Here is an 18044-nt window from a genome sequence, read left to right on the forward strand (position 1 = left end):
CCTCAAACATCACGGCTGTAAAGAAAGTAAGACTATAAGATAGAAGATCCAAACTTGCTGCTTCTCACAATCAGTCACTTGTCAGTTAAGTCCATGAGGGTTCAGTGCTTGAGTCCTTATTGAGATTCAGACAATTTTGTTCAACACAAATGTTTTTTTTGCATCTTACTCCAATAGATGGCGCTCAAGGATTAAATGCCGTCTGTCTCATCATCAGTGCTATCTTGAGAAAATACCAGGAGATGAATTGTTATTGCACATTTTTTTATTGCACTCAAGATACAACAGTCTTCTATGATCCAATACGACCTCTAAATCAATAAATTTAAACTGGGAACACATCGTCTAGTTCCAAGGTCGCAGCAGAACAAACGCAGTGTCCTCTGCGAGCCGTGAAACCCAAGACGTTCTGCTGCTGTGTCCCTCTTTCGCCACAAAGAGTGTATTGAATTTATTACTAGATTTAAACACAACAACTCCTTACTACCCTAACAGCTGAGTATGTAAGTCCTCACCTGGCACAATGACATAGACGGATAATGAGGATGTGAGAAGACTGTCTCTTCTTAAGGTAAAATTAAAAAATGAACTCCCAAAAATGCCAACTTAAAAGAAGGGAACTAATGATTATTTTCATTAACTTTTAACCTTAAATCGTTTTTCCTCAATAAATTACCCAGTGTTGTGTAATGGCTGTTTCACACACTCAAAGAGAAAAATGCCAAATCCTCCTTTTGCTTTGACAAGTGACTGTTCTGCAATTTTTCTCGATGTATAACTCAAATAATTAATTGATTGATCAGAATAACTGTCAGTTAACTTTCTGTCCATCAACTTATCAACACTTTATTAAACGTTTTCTGTCTCGCTTCAAGTAGAAAAGTGCATCTTGTGTCGGACAGGATAATGATCTCATTTTCCTTTTTTGGATCTGACATTTTGAAGGTCACCTGTTACCCTGAAAACACATTAAGATGCATTATTGGGAAGTAAAGTGTGTTTAAATTGAACTACACTTTTGAATTGTGTCTCTAAAAAAGAAAGAATGAACAGTGGAAAAAAACTATTCATGTTTTTGTGACAATTTAGTTTGAAAAGGGGAAAATATTTAATTGGTATGTGTCCAATTGAAATAGTTTCAATAAACTGAAACAAGAAAAACTAAACTCTTGTAAATTTGAAGATTCTTTTAAAACAGTTAAAAACTATTTTCTACTTAATTTCAACCTGTAAACCGGAGTCTCATTTTCTGTGTTTCCCCTCACATGAAACGAGGAGACATGAGGTTGAATATGTCGATGAGTCAACACTGAAATAAAAGAAAAACGTCACGGTGAAAAGATTCAAATATGAAAATACACAACTGCAGTAGAATTCATAACAAAGTTAACGTCTTCATGTTCCACTAAGCAAAGTGACAAAATATCTATTATTTCTGTTATGATAATTATAATTCACAAGCAGGTTAACAATATGTAGTTTCTTAAAAAATATCAAAAAACAGCACAAATCTAGTCTCTGTCAGACATTTGTTGTAAAACTATGTCAATTATTTGAACATTTACAAACGGTACAAAGTGTTAAGTCAAGTAGACAATCATAATTATACAGCCATCCAAAAAAAAAAAAAATCTCTCATCCCTTTGGTGGAACAGATTTTAAATTCATGGGTTGAACAACAGCAAATACCAAAAACTGACAGCACATCGTCGTCATCAAAAAACCTAAAAACACATTTTTATCAACAGGAATGAAATGTTTTTTCTCTGCAGAACAGAAAAGCAGCTGGTTTATATATATGTGCGGAAGATGCAGCATTATTTGCTATAATACACACACACACACACACACACACACAGTATAAATATATAGTTTTATAGTTTATTATTATTTTTCTGCATGTGCGCTGATACGAGTTTGTGCTCATTGTAAAAATGTTCCACCAAAGTGACTAAAATCTCTTTAAATGTACAAGAAACAATACGAACATCGATTGTCGTACCTAAACGTGACGTTTTACAACTAACCTGCACTCAAAGTCCGTGACACTCAAAGAAGTACATTATATTCATTTCGTAGTAATAAGACCTCCTAAAAAATACTGTAACAATAGGTTAATCCTTTTTCTTACATACACTAACCTGTACCAATACTTGCTTCTAGGTAATGAGTCAAAAATCGTTTAAATATTCTCACAATAATGTGCATTTTTCACATCAGTGTTTCTGTTCTAAAAGTCCTCTGGCACATACACAGTGCCCTTTGCTGCACAGCGAAAATTCCTCGTCGTGTGTTCACAGGTTCTTTGCTGCTACATTTCAATGCATGTAAATATTTCCACAGCCAGGGTGTACATTCAAAAACATATTCAAACCCAAGGTCCACAGACAAGTTGATAATCTGATGGTTGACAAAGTATTTAAGTATCACTTTTTTTTTTTTTACATCTTTGGAGGAAAGATGTTTATTGAGTTAAATAAAAGTCATCACAGCCGCCTGATGAATCCTGTCACATTATGGTTCCCAACTTATTTAGTTCTGGGCTGTCGCCTGTAGTGGAGCTTTTTATTGGCTAGTCTCATTTAAAACTGCAGGAGTAAATCATTACCTAACTCTAACCCTTTACTACTGCAGAATGAGATTCAGGAAAACTAGAGGCCCAACAAATTCAAACAAGCTGCACCAAATTTTACACACTTACAGATATTAGTTCCCCAAATGTGCCTTATGGTTTTCATCAAAATCCACAAATTATTTCCTGGGAAATCAATAAAAATGTTTTCCTATCTCACAATGTATTTGCACCTAAATTGAATGGGTTCTTTCCTGACCCGTATCTCATCCTCAGACAAAGTTTCGTGGAAATCCTTTTTGTTATTTTCGTGTAATCCTGCTCACAAACAAACACACGGACAGGGCTGAAAAACACAACCTCCTTGGCGTAGGTGATAATATATCACTCTGTTAAAATGAACTTGCTTGTGTTGTCAATAAACGTTTTAATGGTCCGTAGATGAGTTGCTCGGCTGTAGCAGCGTTCAGAACACAAACATTAAACATAGAAATAAATAAAGTGAACAGTAGACGGAGGAGAAGAGCTGCATGGACGGTCCCTGACAGAACCGGACCTTTGTGTCATTAAGACCTTCACAATGCATGGGACATTAACGATGAATGTGATAATCAATAATAAGTTTGTCAATGCCTCAAAGGGTGTTGAATGAAATACTGATAACACATAATTCATTATCAAGCAAGAGCAGTTTAGATTTGTAGCTAATTTTAACAGGACGCAGGGCTGATTCTTTTGAAATTAATACATTTTTGTGTATTAAAATTATATGAAGTATAATGTCACATTGTTACAGAATTGAAATTTTTTGCCCACTTAGGATTTATAAATATCAACAAATATCAGTGCACAGCCACAACAGTGTGCAACAACCAAACTACGACCAGAACAGTTAGTTTCCTGATCTGACACATTAAAGACTTCCCAACACTGCACTGCACGAAAAGGAGGAAAAAGAAAAAACAACTGTGCTATTGATAAAAGATTTCAGTGTGTGTCTGTGTGTAGTTGTATGTGTTACTCTAACGAATCTTACGGAGGTGCACACACACACACACACTCTCACAAGGAACACATCAACGCTGTCACTCTTTTGTTTTGGCTTTGGGAAAGAGTACGTGTCGTAGCCAGGTAGGTACTCGGTGCGTTTGTCTGACAGGGCTCGACCTTTGACCCTTCAAGGCCTCACATCTGCCCGAAGAGGATGGAGCAGAGCAGGAAGATGGCGTAGAGAAACAACAGGCCCACACCCAGCCGACGATCCAGCTTCCAGTGGTTCAGGTGAACACTCATCACCTGCGGGGGGGGGAAGACACAGTGGTGAGGGAGAGACGAAAAGATTCACCTGAACAGCTTTTAACCAAATTCTGAAAGAAATGATCCTGTAAATCTAGAAATATAAGACTTCTTATAATAATAATAAGATTAATTTCAATTATTTCAACAGCATTTACAAAATATTTAAAATAAATTAAAAAAAATTAAATCAGCTCTCTCCCTCTAACACTCAACTTATGACCTGGAAAGTATCTAGGGAATATCAGGGTTGCATTTATAGGAGCCAATGTATTGGGTGGCCGATAATACCAACCTGATATGAGCATTTCACAGACACATCTATATCGACACTGTGAAAACGTTTACGGAATAAACTCTACAGAAAAGATGTGCATTTATTTTCTTTAATTTATTTTTTGAAAGACATTTTTGGGTCATTTTGCCTTTGTGGACAGGACAGTTCAAGAGAGAGAATGGGGGAACACAGGGGAAGACACGCAGCAATCAGTATCAAACCCCCAAAGATCAATATCGATCGGGCTTTAGAGTTTTAGACATTTTATTTGTCAGTTATTAATCATTTATAGAGCAATGTTTGGTGTGTTGTGATCACTCACTGTCAGAAACACAGAGGCCAGCAGCAGGACGACAGAATAGACCAGTCCTTTATTATTTATGAAGACCTGTGAGGAAAAAACGACAAGTGTCACCATTTTATGACCTCGAACAGACGTGACAATCCAAAAGTTCTGTCACGTGCATGAAGACACCAGTAACAATGATTTGTATTGTGGAGGGATAAAGTTAGTGCATACTGCTGATCCATTTTCCACCACCAGGGTGCGCAGAGCCCAGGGGAAACCCAGACCCAGGAGGATGTCAAAGATATTGCTGCCTATGGAGTTTGACACCGCCATGTCGCCCATGCCTGAGAAGAGACAGGAAATGTGACTGAAACATGGAAAAAGGACTCAGAGATATAGAATAATAAGTTGCACGCTGTTTTCTTTACCTTGTCGTGCTACAATCAGGCTCGCCATGCAGTCCGGCACGCTGGTTCCTGCTGCCAGGAAGGTTATTCCCATGATGTAGTCTGGGATGTCTAGTGTGAAGCTGATGATGGTGACCTGATAAAATGAGAATTCAGCTATACAGAGCTGCAGGAGTGATGTTGTGCTGCTTGTGCTATATGGTAACGGCAGCTTTTCACAATACAGTGTAGGCCGAGGGAACATTTTAAGGTGACACATAATCCCTTTGTGCAGTGCTTAGGTCCTGCCTCCTTACCATCCACACCATGAAGTAGGAGAAGATGGCGATCCACAGGGTGGAGGCCACGAAGGTGACCATGAACCAGCGGTGCCAGCGTGGCTGAATACAGTTAGGCACAGTGCAGAAGAGCAGGAGGCCCAGAGGCCACGTGATCACCCACTTCACCCTCGCACAGCAGCCACCTGTGAAGAACGAGAGCCGGGGCCGACAGGATCAGGGATTTAATCATGTGAAGTGATCAGCCGGCTCGAGTTTGAGGGATTCAACAGGTGAACAAATAAATTAAACTACTCTGATCTATTTAAGAAAGGTTTGGATCTTTCTCACCTGGTATCCGCACAGGACTGAAAATCCCATATTCATCCTCTTCCTCCTCCTCTTGCTGACACACCTCGACCCCCGGCTTGTCTCCCACCTCTGCTTCCACTATCCCCGGCCTCCCTCCTCCGTTCTCCACAGTGCAGGAGCCCGTCCTCTTCAGACTGTTGTTGGTCGACCCGCCTCTCGACCCGGCGCTCGCCTCGCTCTCTCGCTGGTTTTTCGAAGTCCGGATCAGCCTCTGTCTCTGTAAGAGGAGAGCGGGACGTGTTTGTCAGGGAGCTCCAGTGCCGATATAATAACCTGTGATGTGTGGGTCACGTACCTCACTAATGACCACGCGTCCTGCCATGGAGAGCCTGGTGCGGGGGGAGAAGTGAGGGGTGATCATGATGCGCAGGCCGGCCTCGGAGAAGGACAGTTTGTGGGGGTTAAGGATCAGAAGCTCATCCACCATGATGACTGGATGAGGCTCCTGACCGTGAGATTGTCCTGAGAAAAAAGAATTAAACACGTAACAAATCCCCGTAAGTAATGAACATGTATGACTCCACCAACCTGTGCAGTTTCAATCAACATACATTGTTTTCACAGCAAAACGAACTAAATCTACAAAGGTTTTGTTTATGAGTTGCTGACATCATCACCAATAAACCATAATTTCACAATCAGCTCTAAATCATAGCTTCTAATTTCAACTTGTCACTTGCTACACTTGCAAACTGAATCTCTAACAATTAAAATCACAAGAGACTTTTAAGCCAATACAGATATTTTGGAAATAGGTGTCAATGTGATAATTGAATACCAGCCTCCAGGTTTTTCCCACATTCTGCCTTCAAAGCAAACTGAAGTCTAAACAATGATTTCCAAACTCAGGTATTGGGATGTTCCGAGAGCATGTGAGTTTGAGTCTAAAGGAAAACTGGTCAAATTTGAAGAAATTCCATGCAGGCAGATATCATGTTCAAGAGGCCACCGTGATCTTGACCTTTGACCTTTGACCACCAAAATCAAATCAGTTCATCTTCAACTCCAAAGAACCGCTTGTGCCAAATTTGAAGAACTTCCCTTTAGGCGTCCTCAAGATATCATGTTCACAAGAATGAGACGGATGGACAACTTGTAAACAATGTCTGTCGCCGGTGCAGTGGCATAAAAACCTCGGGGTCATGTTTATCAGCCTGAGCAGTAACGTCCTCTGACCTTTGTTGAGCAGCACCATGGACGTGTTGCATGCGGAGGCGTCCTCTCCCATCTTGTCCTCTCTGTGATCGTCTGATCTGAGGCAGCACGGATCGGCGTTACTCAACTGACGCGTCACCAACGCCCGAATCTGGGAGTTGAACCTGTGACCCGACAGAAGCTGTTAGTGTAGATCCGTAGATGCAGAGTCAGAAATGATGACTGATGAGGAAGTTTGTTCTTTTTTTTAAAACTTACTTCATGATTATAATGTAGATTCCATACATGGTCATGAGGAGCAGGGATTCCCACCTGCACAGTGAGCAATAGATTTGTGTTAGTCTGGTCTCACACACAACAAACTTACCGAACCATTTTAAAGGCACTTTTAAAATATGTATGATCCGAATTACAGAGCATAACATTTTTACTACCTCCACCATGGGGGGTTATGTTGTCATCCCTGTCTGTTAGTTTGGTGGTTTGTAAGCAAGATTACTCAAGTACTGCTAGACACATTTCCACAAAACTTGGAAGGAAGCCGTATGCGGTTCAGGAAATAACTAATCACATTTCTGTGCAGATCTGGATCAGGGGGCAGATTCAGGAAATTATCACTTTCTTTAACATTGTGACTATTGGAGTATTGTTATATTATATTATAAAATATAAGAAACAACACATTCACACATCATCTCTCTACTTATCTCTCTATAAACAAGACTGTTAAAAGATAAAAAAGATTTATTATTTCTACATTCTTAATATCTTAACAAATGACAAAATAAGAACAGTTTTGGGTATTTCACACAATATTTATCTATATTTGTGTTCTTATCCTTGATTTTTCTCACTGGTGTTCTGGGCTCAGCTGTAAACTTGTGATATAATTCTATGCACCACTGACATCTTCATGTGATCAAGTGATATCTTCATGTGATGACATCTGTGTGGTTGTTGGCTTATTTTTTGTACATTGTAAATCAAACCTGATCAAACCACACCCACACAGTCCTGATAAAGCAGGGTTAGGGTTAGGTTAAGTTTTTCAATTTCGTTAACACTATACCTGCCTATATTTTTTATATAAGTTGCCTTATACATATGCACAAATACAGTACACACCCTCCATATCTGTTAAATCTATGCAGTTATAATTATGCCATACAATCATCCTGAGCTACTGCACTTTCTTCTTGTTCTTTACATCTCTACACAAAATATTTCTGTCTGTAGTGAAATGTGCATATTCAATAAAGTTTAGCTTATCCTAAACTATTTAAATATTATTGCAAATGGATAAAACAGCATGTTTTTTATCAATTAAATACAACTAAAACTAGGGCTACGTTTTAGCACTGAACGGGGCCGAGCACACGCAACTCGGGACCTGGTTGGTGGAGAGAGCGATCGGAGACCGGGCACACGGCTCCGCGTTGCATGTGTTTTGCACACTGTGGGAAGGATAAACGCTTCACTTCCTGCGTCTGTCAAGCGACGTCGATCCTTGTCTACTAATTGCGCATTACGGTCCACGCAATCAACTTTTTTTTTTATATATATTTTTTTTTGGACGGACAGACAGAAAGAAAAAGAAATACAGACAAAAAATAAAATAAAAACTAAAATCTGTCCGTCTGTCCATCCAAAAAAATAAATAATACATTATCATTTTACTCTTAATCATGAACTAAAGTTATCTCTCAACATTAATTGACACACATCAGTAAGTTTAATTTAGTTTCCAACATATTAACAATGTGTGAACGAACTCTTCAGCCCTGGGGAAAAAGATTTGTGCCTTGGGCAAACCATGGTCTTACACTGCCCTCTATGACCAATATTGCAGCTGCAGCTAAATCATCTTGATTTGACTCATCAAACTTTAATGCCATGCCACGGTCAGACTGTGTGACAAAAACGCAAAATTAGAGGTACTTTATATCTCCATCATGTTGAGATGACACTCACCTCAATATGAAGTTGATCTGATGAAAGCCCTACGACAAGTTCGTCAAAGTAAAAATGTGGAAAATGTGGAAAATGGCCACTAAAGTCAAAATGGCGGGCTTCCTGTTTGGTCTAGCATATCTATCCAAGAGACTTATTTGTTTGTTATGAAAAGACACATGTCCCTATCGATTTTTTGTCGGCCAATCGTAGTGCACTTTAGTACAAAAGTAACTAAAAGTACAAAAGTAACTAAAAAGTTACTTTTAGTTACTTTTGTAATTTTCGTTACTTTTTAGTTACTTTTGTACTTCGTTACTTTTTAGTTACTTTTGTACTTTTAGTTACTTTTGTACTTTTAGTTATTTTTGTACTTTTTAGTTACTTTTGTACTTTTAGTTACTTTTTAGTTACTTTTGTACTTTTAGTTACTTTTGTACTTTTAGTTACTTTTTAGTTACTTTTGTAATTTTAGTTACTTTTGTACTTTTAGTTACTTTTTAGTTACTTTTGTATTTTTCGTTACTTTTTAGTTACTTTTGTAATTTTCGTTACTTTTTAGTTACTTTTGTACTTTTAGTTACTTTTGTACTTTTCGTTACTTTTTAGTTACTTTTGTACTTTTAGTTACTTTTGTACTTTTCGTTACTTTTTAGTTACTTTTGTACTTTTAGTTACTTTTGTACTTTTCGTTACTTTTTAGTTACTTTTGTAATTTTAGTTACTTTTTAGTTACTTTTGTACTTTTCGTTACTTTTTAGTTACTTTTGTACTTTTAGTTACTTTTGTACTTTTCGTTACTTTTTAGTTACTTTTGTACTTTTAAGTAAAAAAGTAACAAAAATTACAAAAGTAACTAAAAAGTAACGAAAAGTACAAAAGTAACTAAAAGTACAAAAGTAACTAAAAGTACAAAAGTAACTAAAAGTAAAAAAGTAACTAAAATTACAAAAGTAACTAAAAAGTAACTAAAAGTACAAAAGTAACTAAAAGTACAAAAGTAACTAAAATTACAAAAGTAACTAAAAAGTAACGAAAAGTACAAAAGTAACTAAAAGTTCAAAAGTAACTAAAAAGTAACGAAAATTATAAAAGTAACTAAAAAGTAACGAAAAGTACAAAAGTAACTAAAAGTACAAAAGTAACTAAAAAGTAACGAAAAGTACAAAAGTAACTAAAAAGTAACGAAAAGTACAAAAGTAACTAAAAGTACAAAAGTAACTAAAAGTACAAAAGTAACTAAAAAGTAACGAAAATTATAAAAGTAACTAAAAAGTAACGAAAAGTACAAAAGTAACTAAAAGTACAAAAGTAACTAAAAGTACAAAAGTAACTAAAAGTACAAAAGTAATGAAAATTACAAAAGTAACGAAAAGTACAAAAGTAACTAAAAGTACAAAAGTAACTAAAAGTACAAAAGTAACTAAAAAGTAACGAAAAGTACAAAAGTAACTAAAAGTACAAAAGTAACTAAAAGTACAAAAGTAACGAAAAGTACAAAAGTAACTAAAAGTACAAAAGTAACTAAAAAGTAACGAAAAGTACGAAAGTAACTAAAAGTACAAAAGTAACTAAAAGTACAAAAGTAATGAAAAGTACAAAAGTATCTAAAAAGTAACGAAAAGTACAAAAGTAACTAAAAGTACAAAAGTAACTAAAAGTACAAAAGTAACTAATAAGTAACGAAAATTATAAAAGTAACTAAAAAGTAACGAAAAGTACAAAAGTAACTAAAAGTACAAAAGTAACTAAAAGTAAAAAAGTAACTAAAATTACAAAAGTAACTAAAAAGTAACGAAAAGTACAAAAGTAACTAAAAGTACAAAAGTAACTAAAAAGTAACTAAAAGTACAAAAGTAACTAAAAAGTAACGAAAATTACAAAAGTAACTAAAAAGTAACGAAAAGTACAAAAGTAACTAAAAGTAACTTTTTAGTTACTTTTGTACTTTTAGTTACTTTTGTAATTTTCGTTACTTTTTAGTTACTTTTGTAATTTTAGTTACTTTTTAGTTACTTTTGTACTTTTCGTTACTTTTTAGTTACTTTTGTACTTTTAGTTACTTTTGTACTTTCCGTTACTTTTTAGTTACTTTTGTACTTTTAGTTACTTTTGTACTTTTCGTTACTTTTTAGTTACTTTTATAATTTTCGTTACTTTTTAGTTACTTTTGTACTTTTTAGTTACTTTTGTAATTTTCGTTACTTTTTAGTTACTTTTGTACTTTTAGTTACTTTTTCGTTACTTTTTAGTTACTTTTGTACTTTTAGTTACTTTTGTACTTTTCGTTACTTTTTAGTTACTTTTGTACTTTTAGTTACTTTTGTACTTTTCGTTACTTTTTAGTTACTTTTGTAATTTTAGTTACTTTTGTACTTTTAGTTACTTTTGTACTTTTCGTTACTTTTTAGTTACTTTTGTACTTTTAGTTACTTTTGTACTTTTCGTTACTTTTTAGTTACTTTTGTAATTTTAGTTACTTTTGTAATTTTAGTTACTTTTGTAATTTTAGTTACTTTTTAGTTACTTTTGTACTTTTCGTTACTTTTTAGTTACTTTTGTACTTTTAGTTACTTTTGTACTTTTCGTTACTTTTAAGTTACTTTTGTACTTTTAAGTAAAAAAGTAACTAAAATTACAAAAGTAACTAAAAAGTAACGAAAAGTACAAAAGTAACTAAAAGTACAAAAGTAACTAAAAAGTAACGAAAAGTACAAAAGTAACTAAAAGTACAAAAGTAACTAAAAGTACAAAAGTAACTAAAAGTACAAAAGTAACTAAAAGTACAAAAGTAACTAAAAGTACAAAAGTAACTAAAATTACAAAAGTAACTAAAAAGTAACGAAAAGTACAAAAGTAACTAAAAGTACAAAAGTAACTAAAAAGTAACGAAAAGTACAAAAGTAACTAAAAGTACAAAAGTAACTAAAAAGTAACTAAAAGTACAAAAGTAACTAAAAAGTAACGAAAATTACAAAAGTAACTAAAAACTAACGAAAAGTACAAAAGTAACTAAAAGTACAAAAGTAACTAAAAGTACAAAAGTAACTAAAAAGTAACGAAAAGTACAAAAGTAACTAAAAGTACAAAAGTAACTAAAAAGTAACGAAAATTACAAAAGTAACTAAAAAGTAACGAAAATTACAAAAGTACCTAAAATTACAAAAGTAACTAAAAAGTAACGAAAATTACAAAAGTAACTAAAAAGTAACTAAAAGTACAAAAGTAACTAAAAGTACAAAAGTAACTAAAAGTACAAAAGTAACTAAAAGTAAAAAAGTAACTAAAATTACAAAAGTAACTAAAAAGTAACTAAAAGTACAAAAGTAACTAAAAGTACAAAAGTAACTAAAATTACAAAAGTAACTAAAAAGTAACGAAAAGTACAAAAGTAACTAAAAGTACAAAAGTAACTAAAAAGTAACGAAAATTATAAAAGTAACTAAAAAGTAACGAAAAGTACAAAAGTAACTAAAAGTACAAAAGTAACTAAAAAGTAACGAAAAGTAGAAAAGTAACTAAAAGTACAAAAGTAACTAAAAAGTAACGAAAAGTACAAAAGTAACTAAAAAGTAACGAAAAGTACAAAAGTAACTAAAAGTACAAAAGTAACTAAAAGTACAAAAGTAACTAAAAAGTAACGAAAATTATAAAAGTAACTAAAAAGTAACGAAAAGTACAAAAGTAACTAAAAGTACAAAAGTAACTAAAAGTACAAAAGTAACTAAAAGTACAAAAGTAATGAAAATTACAAAAGTAACGAAAAGTACAAAAGTAACTAAAAGTACAAAAGTAACTAAAAGTACAAAAGTAACTAAAAAGTAACGAAAAGTACAAAAGTAACTAAAAGTACAAAAGTAACTAAAAAGTAACGAAAAGTACAAAAGTAACTAAAAGTACAAAAGTAACTAAAAAGTAACGAAAAGTACAAAAGTAACTAAAAGTACAAAAGTAACTAAAAGTACAAAAGTAATGAAAAGTACAAAAGTATCTAAAAAGTAACGAAAAGTACAAAAGTAACTAAAAGTACAAAAGTAACTAAAAGTACAAAAGTAACTAATAAGTAACGAAAATTATAAAAGTAACTAAAAAGTAACGAAAAGTACAAAAGTAACTAAAAGTACAAAAGTAACTAAAAGTAACTAAAATTACAAAAGTAACTAAAAAGTAACGAAAAGTACAAAAGTAACTAAAAGTAACTTTTTAGTTACTTTTGTACTTTTAGTTACTTTTGTACTTTTCGTTACTTTTTAGTTACTTTTGTAATTTTAGTTACTTTTTAGTTACTTTTGTACTTTTCGTTACTTTTTAGTTACTTTTGTAATTTTCGTTACTTTTTAGTTACTTTTGTAATTTTAGTTACTTTTGTACTTTTCGTTACTTTTTAGTTACTTTTGTAATTTTCGTTACTTTTTAGTTACTTTTGTAATTTTCGTTACTTTTTAGTTACTTTTGTACTTTTAGTTACTTTTGTACTTTTCGTTACTTTTTAGTTACTTTTGTAATTTTCGTTACTTTTTAGTTACTTTTGTACTTTTAGTTACTTTTGTACTTTTAGTTACTTTTGTACTTTTAGTTACTTTTGTACTTTTAGTTACTTTTTAGTTACTTTTGTAATTTTAGTTACTTTTGTACTTTTAGTTACTTTTTAGTTACTTTTGTACTTTTAGTTACTTTTGTACTTTTTGTTACTTTTTAGTTACTTTTGTACTTTTAGTTACTTTTGTACTTTTCGTTACTTTTTAGTTACTTTTGTACTTTTAGTTACTTTTGTACTTTTAGTTACTTTTTAGTTACTTTTGTACTTTTCGTTACTTTTTAGTTACTTTTGTACTTTTAGTTACTTTTGTACTTTTAGTTACTTTTTAGTTACTTTTGTAATTTTATTTAATTTTGTACTTTTAGTTACTTTTTAGTTAGTTTTGTATTTTTCGTTACTTTTTAGTTACTTTTGTACTTTTCGTTACTTTTTAGTTACTTTTGTACTTTTAGTTACTTTTGTACTTTTCGTTACTTTTTAGTTACTTTTGTACTTTTAGTTACTTTTATACTTTTCGTTACTTTTTAGTTACTTTTGTACTTTTAGTTACTTTTGTACTTTTAGTTACTTTTGTACTTTTCGTTACTTTTTAGTTACTTTTGTACTTTTCGTTACTTTTTAGTTACTTTTGTACTTTTAGTTACTTTTGTACTTTTCGTTACTTTTAAGTTACTTTTGTACTTTTAAGTAAAAAAGTAACTAAAATTACAAAAGTAACTGAAAAGTAACTAAAAGTACAAAAGTAACTAAAAGTACAAAAGTAACTAAAAAGTAACGAAAAGTACAAAAGTAACTAAAAGTACAAAAGTAACTAAAAAGTAACGAAAAGTACAAAAGTAACTAAAAGTACAAAAGTAACTAAAAAGTAACTAAAAGTACAAAAGTAACTAAAATTACAAAAGTAACTAAAAAGTAACTAAAAGTACAAAAGTAACTAAAAAGTAACTAAAAGTACAAAAGTAACTAAAAGTACAAAAGTAACTAAAATTACAAAAGTAACTAAAAAGTAACGAAAAGTACAAAAGTAACTAAAAGTACAAAAGTAACTAAAAAGTAACGAAAAGTACAAAAGTAACTAAAAGTACAAAAGTAACTAAAAAGTAACTAAAATTACAAAAGTAACTAAAAAGTAACGAAAAGTACAAAAGTAACTAAAAAGTAACGAAAAGTACAAAAGTAACTAAAAGTAACTTTTTAGTTACTTTTGTACTTTTAGTTACTTTTGTACTTTTCGTTACTTTTTAGTTACTTTTTTACTTTTCGTTACTTTTTAGTTACTTTTGTACTTTTACTTACTTTTGTACTTTTCGTTACTTTTTAGTTACTTTTGTAATTTTCGTTACTTTTTACTTACTTTTGTACTTTTAGTTACTTTTGTACTTTTAGTTACTTTTTAGTTACTTTTGTAATTTTAGTTACTTTTGTACTTTTAGTTACTTTTTAGTTACTTTTGTACTTTTAGTTACTTTTGTACTTTTCGTTACTTTTTAGTTTTGTAATTTTCGTTACTTTTTAGTTACTTTTGTACTTTTAGTTACTTTTTAGTTACTTTTGTACTTTTCGTTACTTTTTAGTTACTTTTGTACTTTTCGTTACTTTTTAGTTACTTTTGTACTTTTAGTTACTTTTGTACTTTTAGTTACTTTTTAGTTACTTTTGTAATTTTAGTTACTTTTGTACTTTTAGTTACTTTTTAGTTACTTTTGTACTTTTCGTTACTTTTTAGTTACTTTTGTACTTTTAGTTACTTTTGTACTTTTCGTTACTTTTTAGTTACTTTTGTAATTTTCGTTACTTTTTAGTTACTTTTGTAATTTTAGTTACTTTTGTACTTTTCGTTACTTTTTAGTTACTTTTGTAATTTTCGTTACTTTTTAGTTACTTTTGTAATTTTCGTTACTTTTTAGTTACTTTTGTACTTTTAGTTACTTTTGTACTTTTCGTTACTTTTTAGTTACTTTTGTAATTTTCGTTACTTTTTAGTTACTTTTGTACTTTTAGTTACTTTTGTACTTTTAGTTACTTTTGTACTTTTAGTTACTTTTTAGTTACTTTTGTAATTTTAGTTACTTTTGTACTTTTAGTTACTTTTTAGTTACTTTTGTACTTTTAGTTACTTTTGTACTTTTCGTTACTTTTTAGTTACTTTTGTACTTTTAGTTACTTTTGTACTTTTCGTCACTTTTTAGTTACTTTTGTACTTTTAGTTACTTTTGTACTTTTAGTTACTTTTTAGTTACTTTTGTACTTTTAGTTACTTTTGTACTTTTAGTTACTTTTTAGTTACTTTTGTACTTTTCGTTACTTTTTAGTTACTTTTGTACTTTTAGTTACTTTTTAGTTACTTTTGTACTTTTCGTTACTTTTAAGTTACTTTTGTACTTTTAAGTAAAAAAGTAACTAAAATTACAAAAGTAACTGAAAAGTAACGAAAAGTACAAAAGTAACTAAAAGTACAAAAGTAACTAAAAAGTAACGAAAAGTACAAAAGTAACTAAAAGTACAAAAGTAACTAAAAGTACAAAAGTAACTAAAAGTACAAAAGTAACTAAAAGTACAAAAGTAACTAAAAGTACAAAAGTAATGAAAATTACAAAAGTAACGAAAAGTACAAAAGTAACTAAAAGTACAAAAGTAACTAAAAGTACAAAAGTAACTAAAAAGTAACGAAAAGTACAAAAGTAACTAAAAGTACAAAAGTAACTAAAAAGTAACGAAAAGTACAAAAGTAACTAAAAGTACAAAAGTAACTAAAAAGTAACGAAAAGTACAAAAGTAACTAAAAGTACAAAAGTAACTAAAAGTACAAAAGTAATGAAAAGTACAAAAGTATCTAAAAAGTAACGAAAAGTACAAAAGTAACTAAAAGTACAAAAGTAACTAAAAGTACAAAAGTAACTAATAAGTAACGAAAATTATAAAAGTAACTAAAAAGTAACGAAAAGTACAAAAGTAACTAAAAGTACAAAAGTAACTAAAAGTAAAAAAGTAACTAAAATTACAAAAGTAACTAAAAAGTAACGAAAAGTACAAAAGTAACTAAAAGTAACTTTTTAGTTACTTTTGTACTTTTAGTTACTTTTGTACTTTTCGTTACTTTTTAGTTACTTTTGTAATTTTAGTTACTTTTTAGTTACTTTTGTACTTTTCGTTACTTTTTAGTTACTTTTGTAATTTTAGTTACTTTTGTACTTTTCGTTACTTTTTAGTTACTTTTGTAATTTTCGTTACTTTTTAGTTACTTTTGTAATTTTCGTTACTTTTTAGTTACTTTTGTACTTTTAGTTACTTTTGTACTTTTCGTTACTTTTTAGTTACTTTTGTAATTTTCGTTACTTTTTAGTTACTTTTGTACTTTTAGTTACTTTTGTACTTTTAGTTACTTTTGTACTTTTAGTTACTTTTGTACTTTTAGTTACTTTTTAGTTACTTTTGTAATTTTAGTTACTTTTGTACTTTTAGTTACTTTTTAGTTACTTTTGTACTTTTAGTTACTTTTGTACTTTTTGTTACTTTTTAGTTACTTTTGTACTTTTAGTTACTTTTGTACTTTTCGTTACTTTTTAGTTACTTTTGTACTTTTAGTTACTTTTGTACTTTTAGTTACTTTTTAGTTACTTTTGTACTTTTCGTTACTTTTTAGTTACTTTTGTACTTTTAGTTACTTTTGTACTTTTAGTTACTTTTTAGTTACTTTTGTAATTTTAGTTACTTTTGTACTTTTAGTTACTTTTTAGTTAGTTTTGTATTTTTCGTTACTTTTTAGTTACTTTTGTACTTTTCGTTACTTTTTAGTTACTTTTGTACTTTTAGTTACTTTTGTACTTTTCGTTACTTTTTAGTTACTTTTGTACTTTTAGTTACTTTTATACTTTTCGTTACTTTTTAGTTACTTTTGTACTTTTAGTTACTTTTGTACTTTTAGTTACTTTTGTACTTTTCGTTACTTTTTAGTTACTTTTGTACTTTTCGTTACTTTTTAGTTACTTTTGTACTTTTAGTTACTTTTGTACTTTTCGTTACTTTTAAGTTACTTTTGTACTTTTAAGTAAAAAAGTAACTAAAATTACAAAAGTAACTGAAAAGTAACGAAAAGTACAAAAGTAACTAAAAGTACAAAAGTAACTAAAAAGTAACGAAAAGTACAAAAGTAACTAAAAGTACAAAAGTAACTAAAAAGTAACGAAAAGTACAAAAGTAACTAAAAGTACAAAAGTAACTAAAAAGTAACTAAAAGTACAAAAGTAACTAAAATTACAAAAGTAACTAAAAAGTAACTAAAAGTACAAAAGTAACTAAAAAGTAACTAAAAGTACAAAAGTAACTAAAAGTACAAAAGTAACTAAAATTACAAAAGTAACTAAAAAGTAACGAAAAGTACAAAAGTAACTAAAAGTACAAAAGTAACTAAAAAGTAACGAAAAGTACAAAAGTAACTAAAAGTACAAAAGTAACTAAAAAGTAACTAAAATTACAAAAGTAACTAAAAAGTAACGAAAAGTACAAAAGTAACTAAAAAGTAACGAAAAGTACAAAAGTAACTAAAAGTAACTTTTTAGTTACTTTTGTACTTTTAGTTACTTTTGTACTTTTCGTTACTTTTTAGTTACTTTTTTACTTTTCGTTACTTTTTAGTTACTTTTGTACTTTTACTTACTTTTGTACTTTTCGTTACTTTTTAGTTACTTTTGTAATTTTCGTTACTTTTTACTTACTTTTGTACTTTTAGTTACTTTTGTACTTTTAGTTACTTTTTAGTTACTTTTGTAATTTTAGTTACTTTTGTACTTTTAGTTACTTTTTAGTTACTTTTGTACTTTTAGTTACTTTTGTACTTTTAGTTACTTTTTAGTTACTTTTGTACTTTTAGTTACTTTTGTACTTTTAGTTACTTTTTAGTTACTTTTGTACTTTTAGTTACTTTTTAGT

At 30.4% G+C, this 18044-nt stretch overlaps 1 protein-coding gene across 1 annotated transcript in view; it reads right to left on the reverse strand.

Moving 5' to 3' along the window:
* Positions 1–247: 247 nt before the first annotated feature.
* Positions 248–18044, reverse strand: part of LOC117774963 (sodium/potassium/calcium exchanger 3-like) — a 44553-nt gene continuing 26756 nt past the window's right edge. The window contains exons 9-17 of the mRNA XM_034607726.1: positions 6884–6937; positions 6647–6789; positions 5766–5932; positions 5450–5687; positions 5138–5304; positions 4863–4977; positions 4666–4778; positions 4468–4533; positions 248–3868 (exon numbers count right to left, since the gene is read on the reverse strand). Coding sequence (XP_034463617.1) covers positions 3758–3868; positions 4468–4533; positions 4666–4778; positions 4863–4977; positions 5138–5304; positions 5450–5687; positions 5766–5932; positions 6647–6789; positions 6884–6937 — 1174 coding nt within the window. The 3' untranslated portion in view covers positions 248–3757. The remainder of the gene's footprint in view (positions 3869–4467; positions 4534–4665; positions 4779–4862; positions 4978–5137; positions 5305–5449; positions 5688–5765; positions 5933–6646; positions 6790–6883; positions 6938–18044) is intronic.

The sequence above is a fragment of the Hippoglossus hippoglossus genome, chromosome 14 (assembly GCF_009819705.1).
Source record: "Hippoglossus hippoglossus isolate fHipHip1 chromosome 14, fHipHip1.pri, whole genome shotgun sequence".
NCBI classification, from domain to species: Eukaryota; Metazoa; Chordata; class Actinopteri; order Pleuronectiformes; family Pleuronectidae; genus Hippoglossus; species Hippoglossus hippoglossus.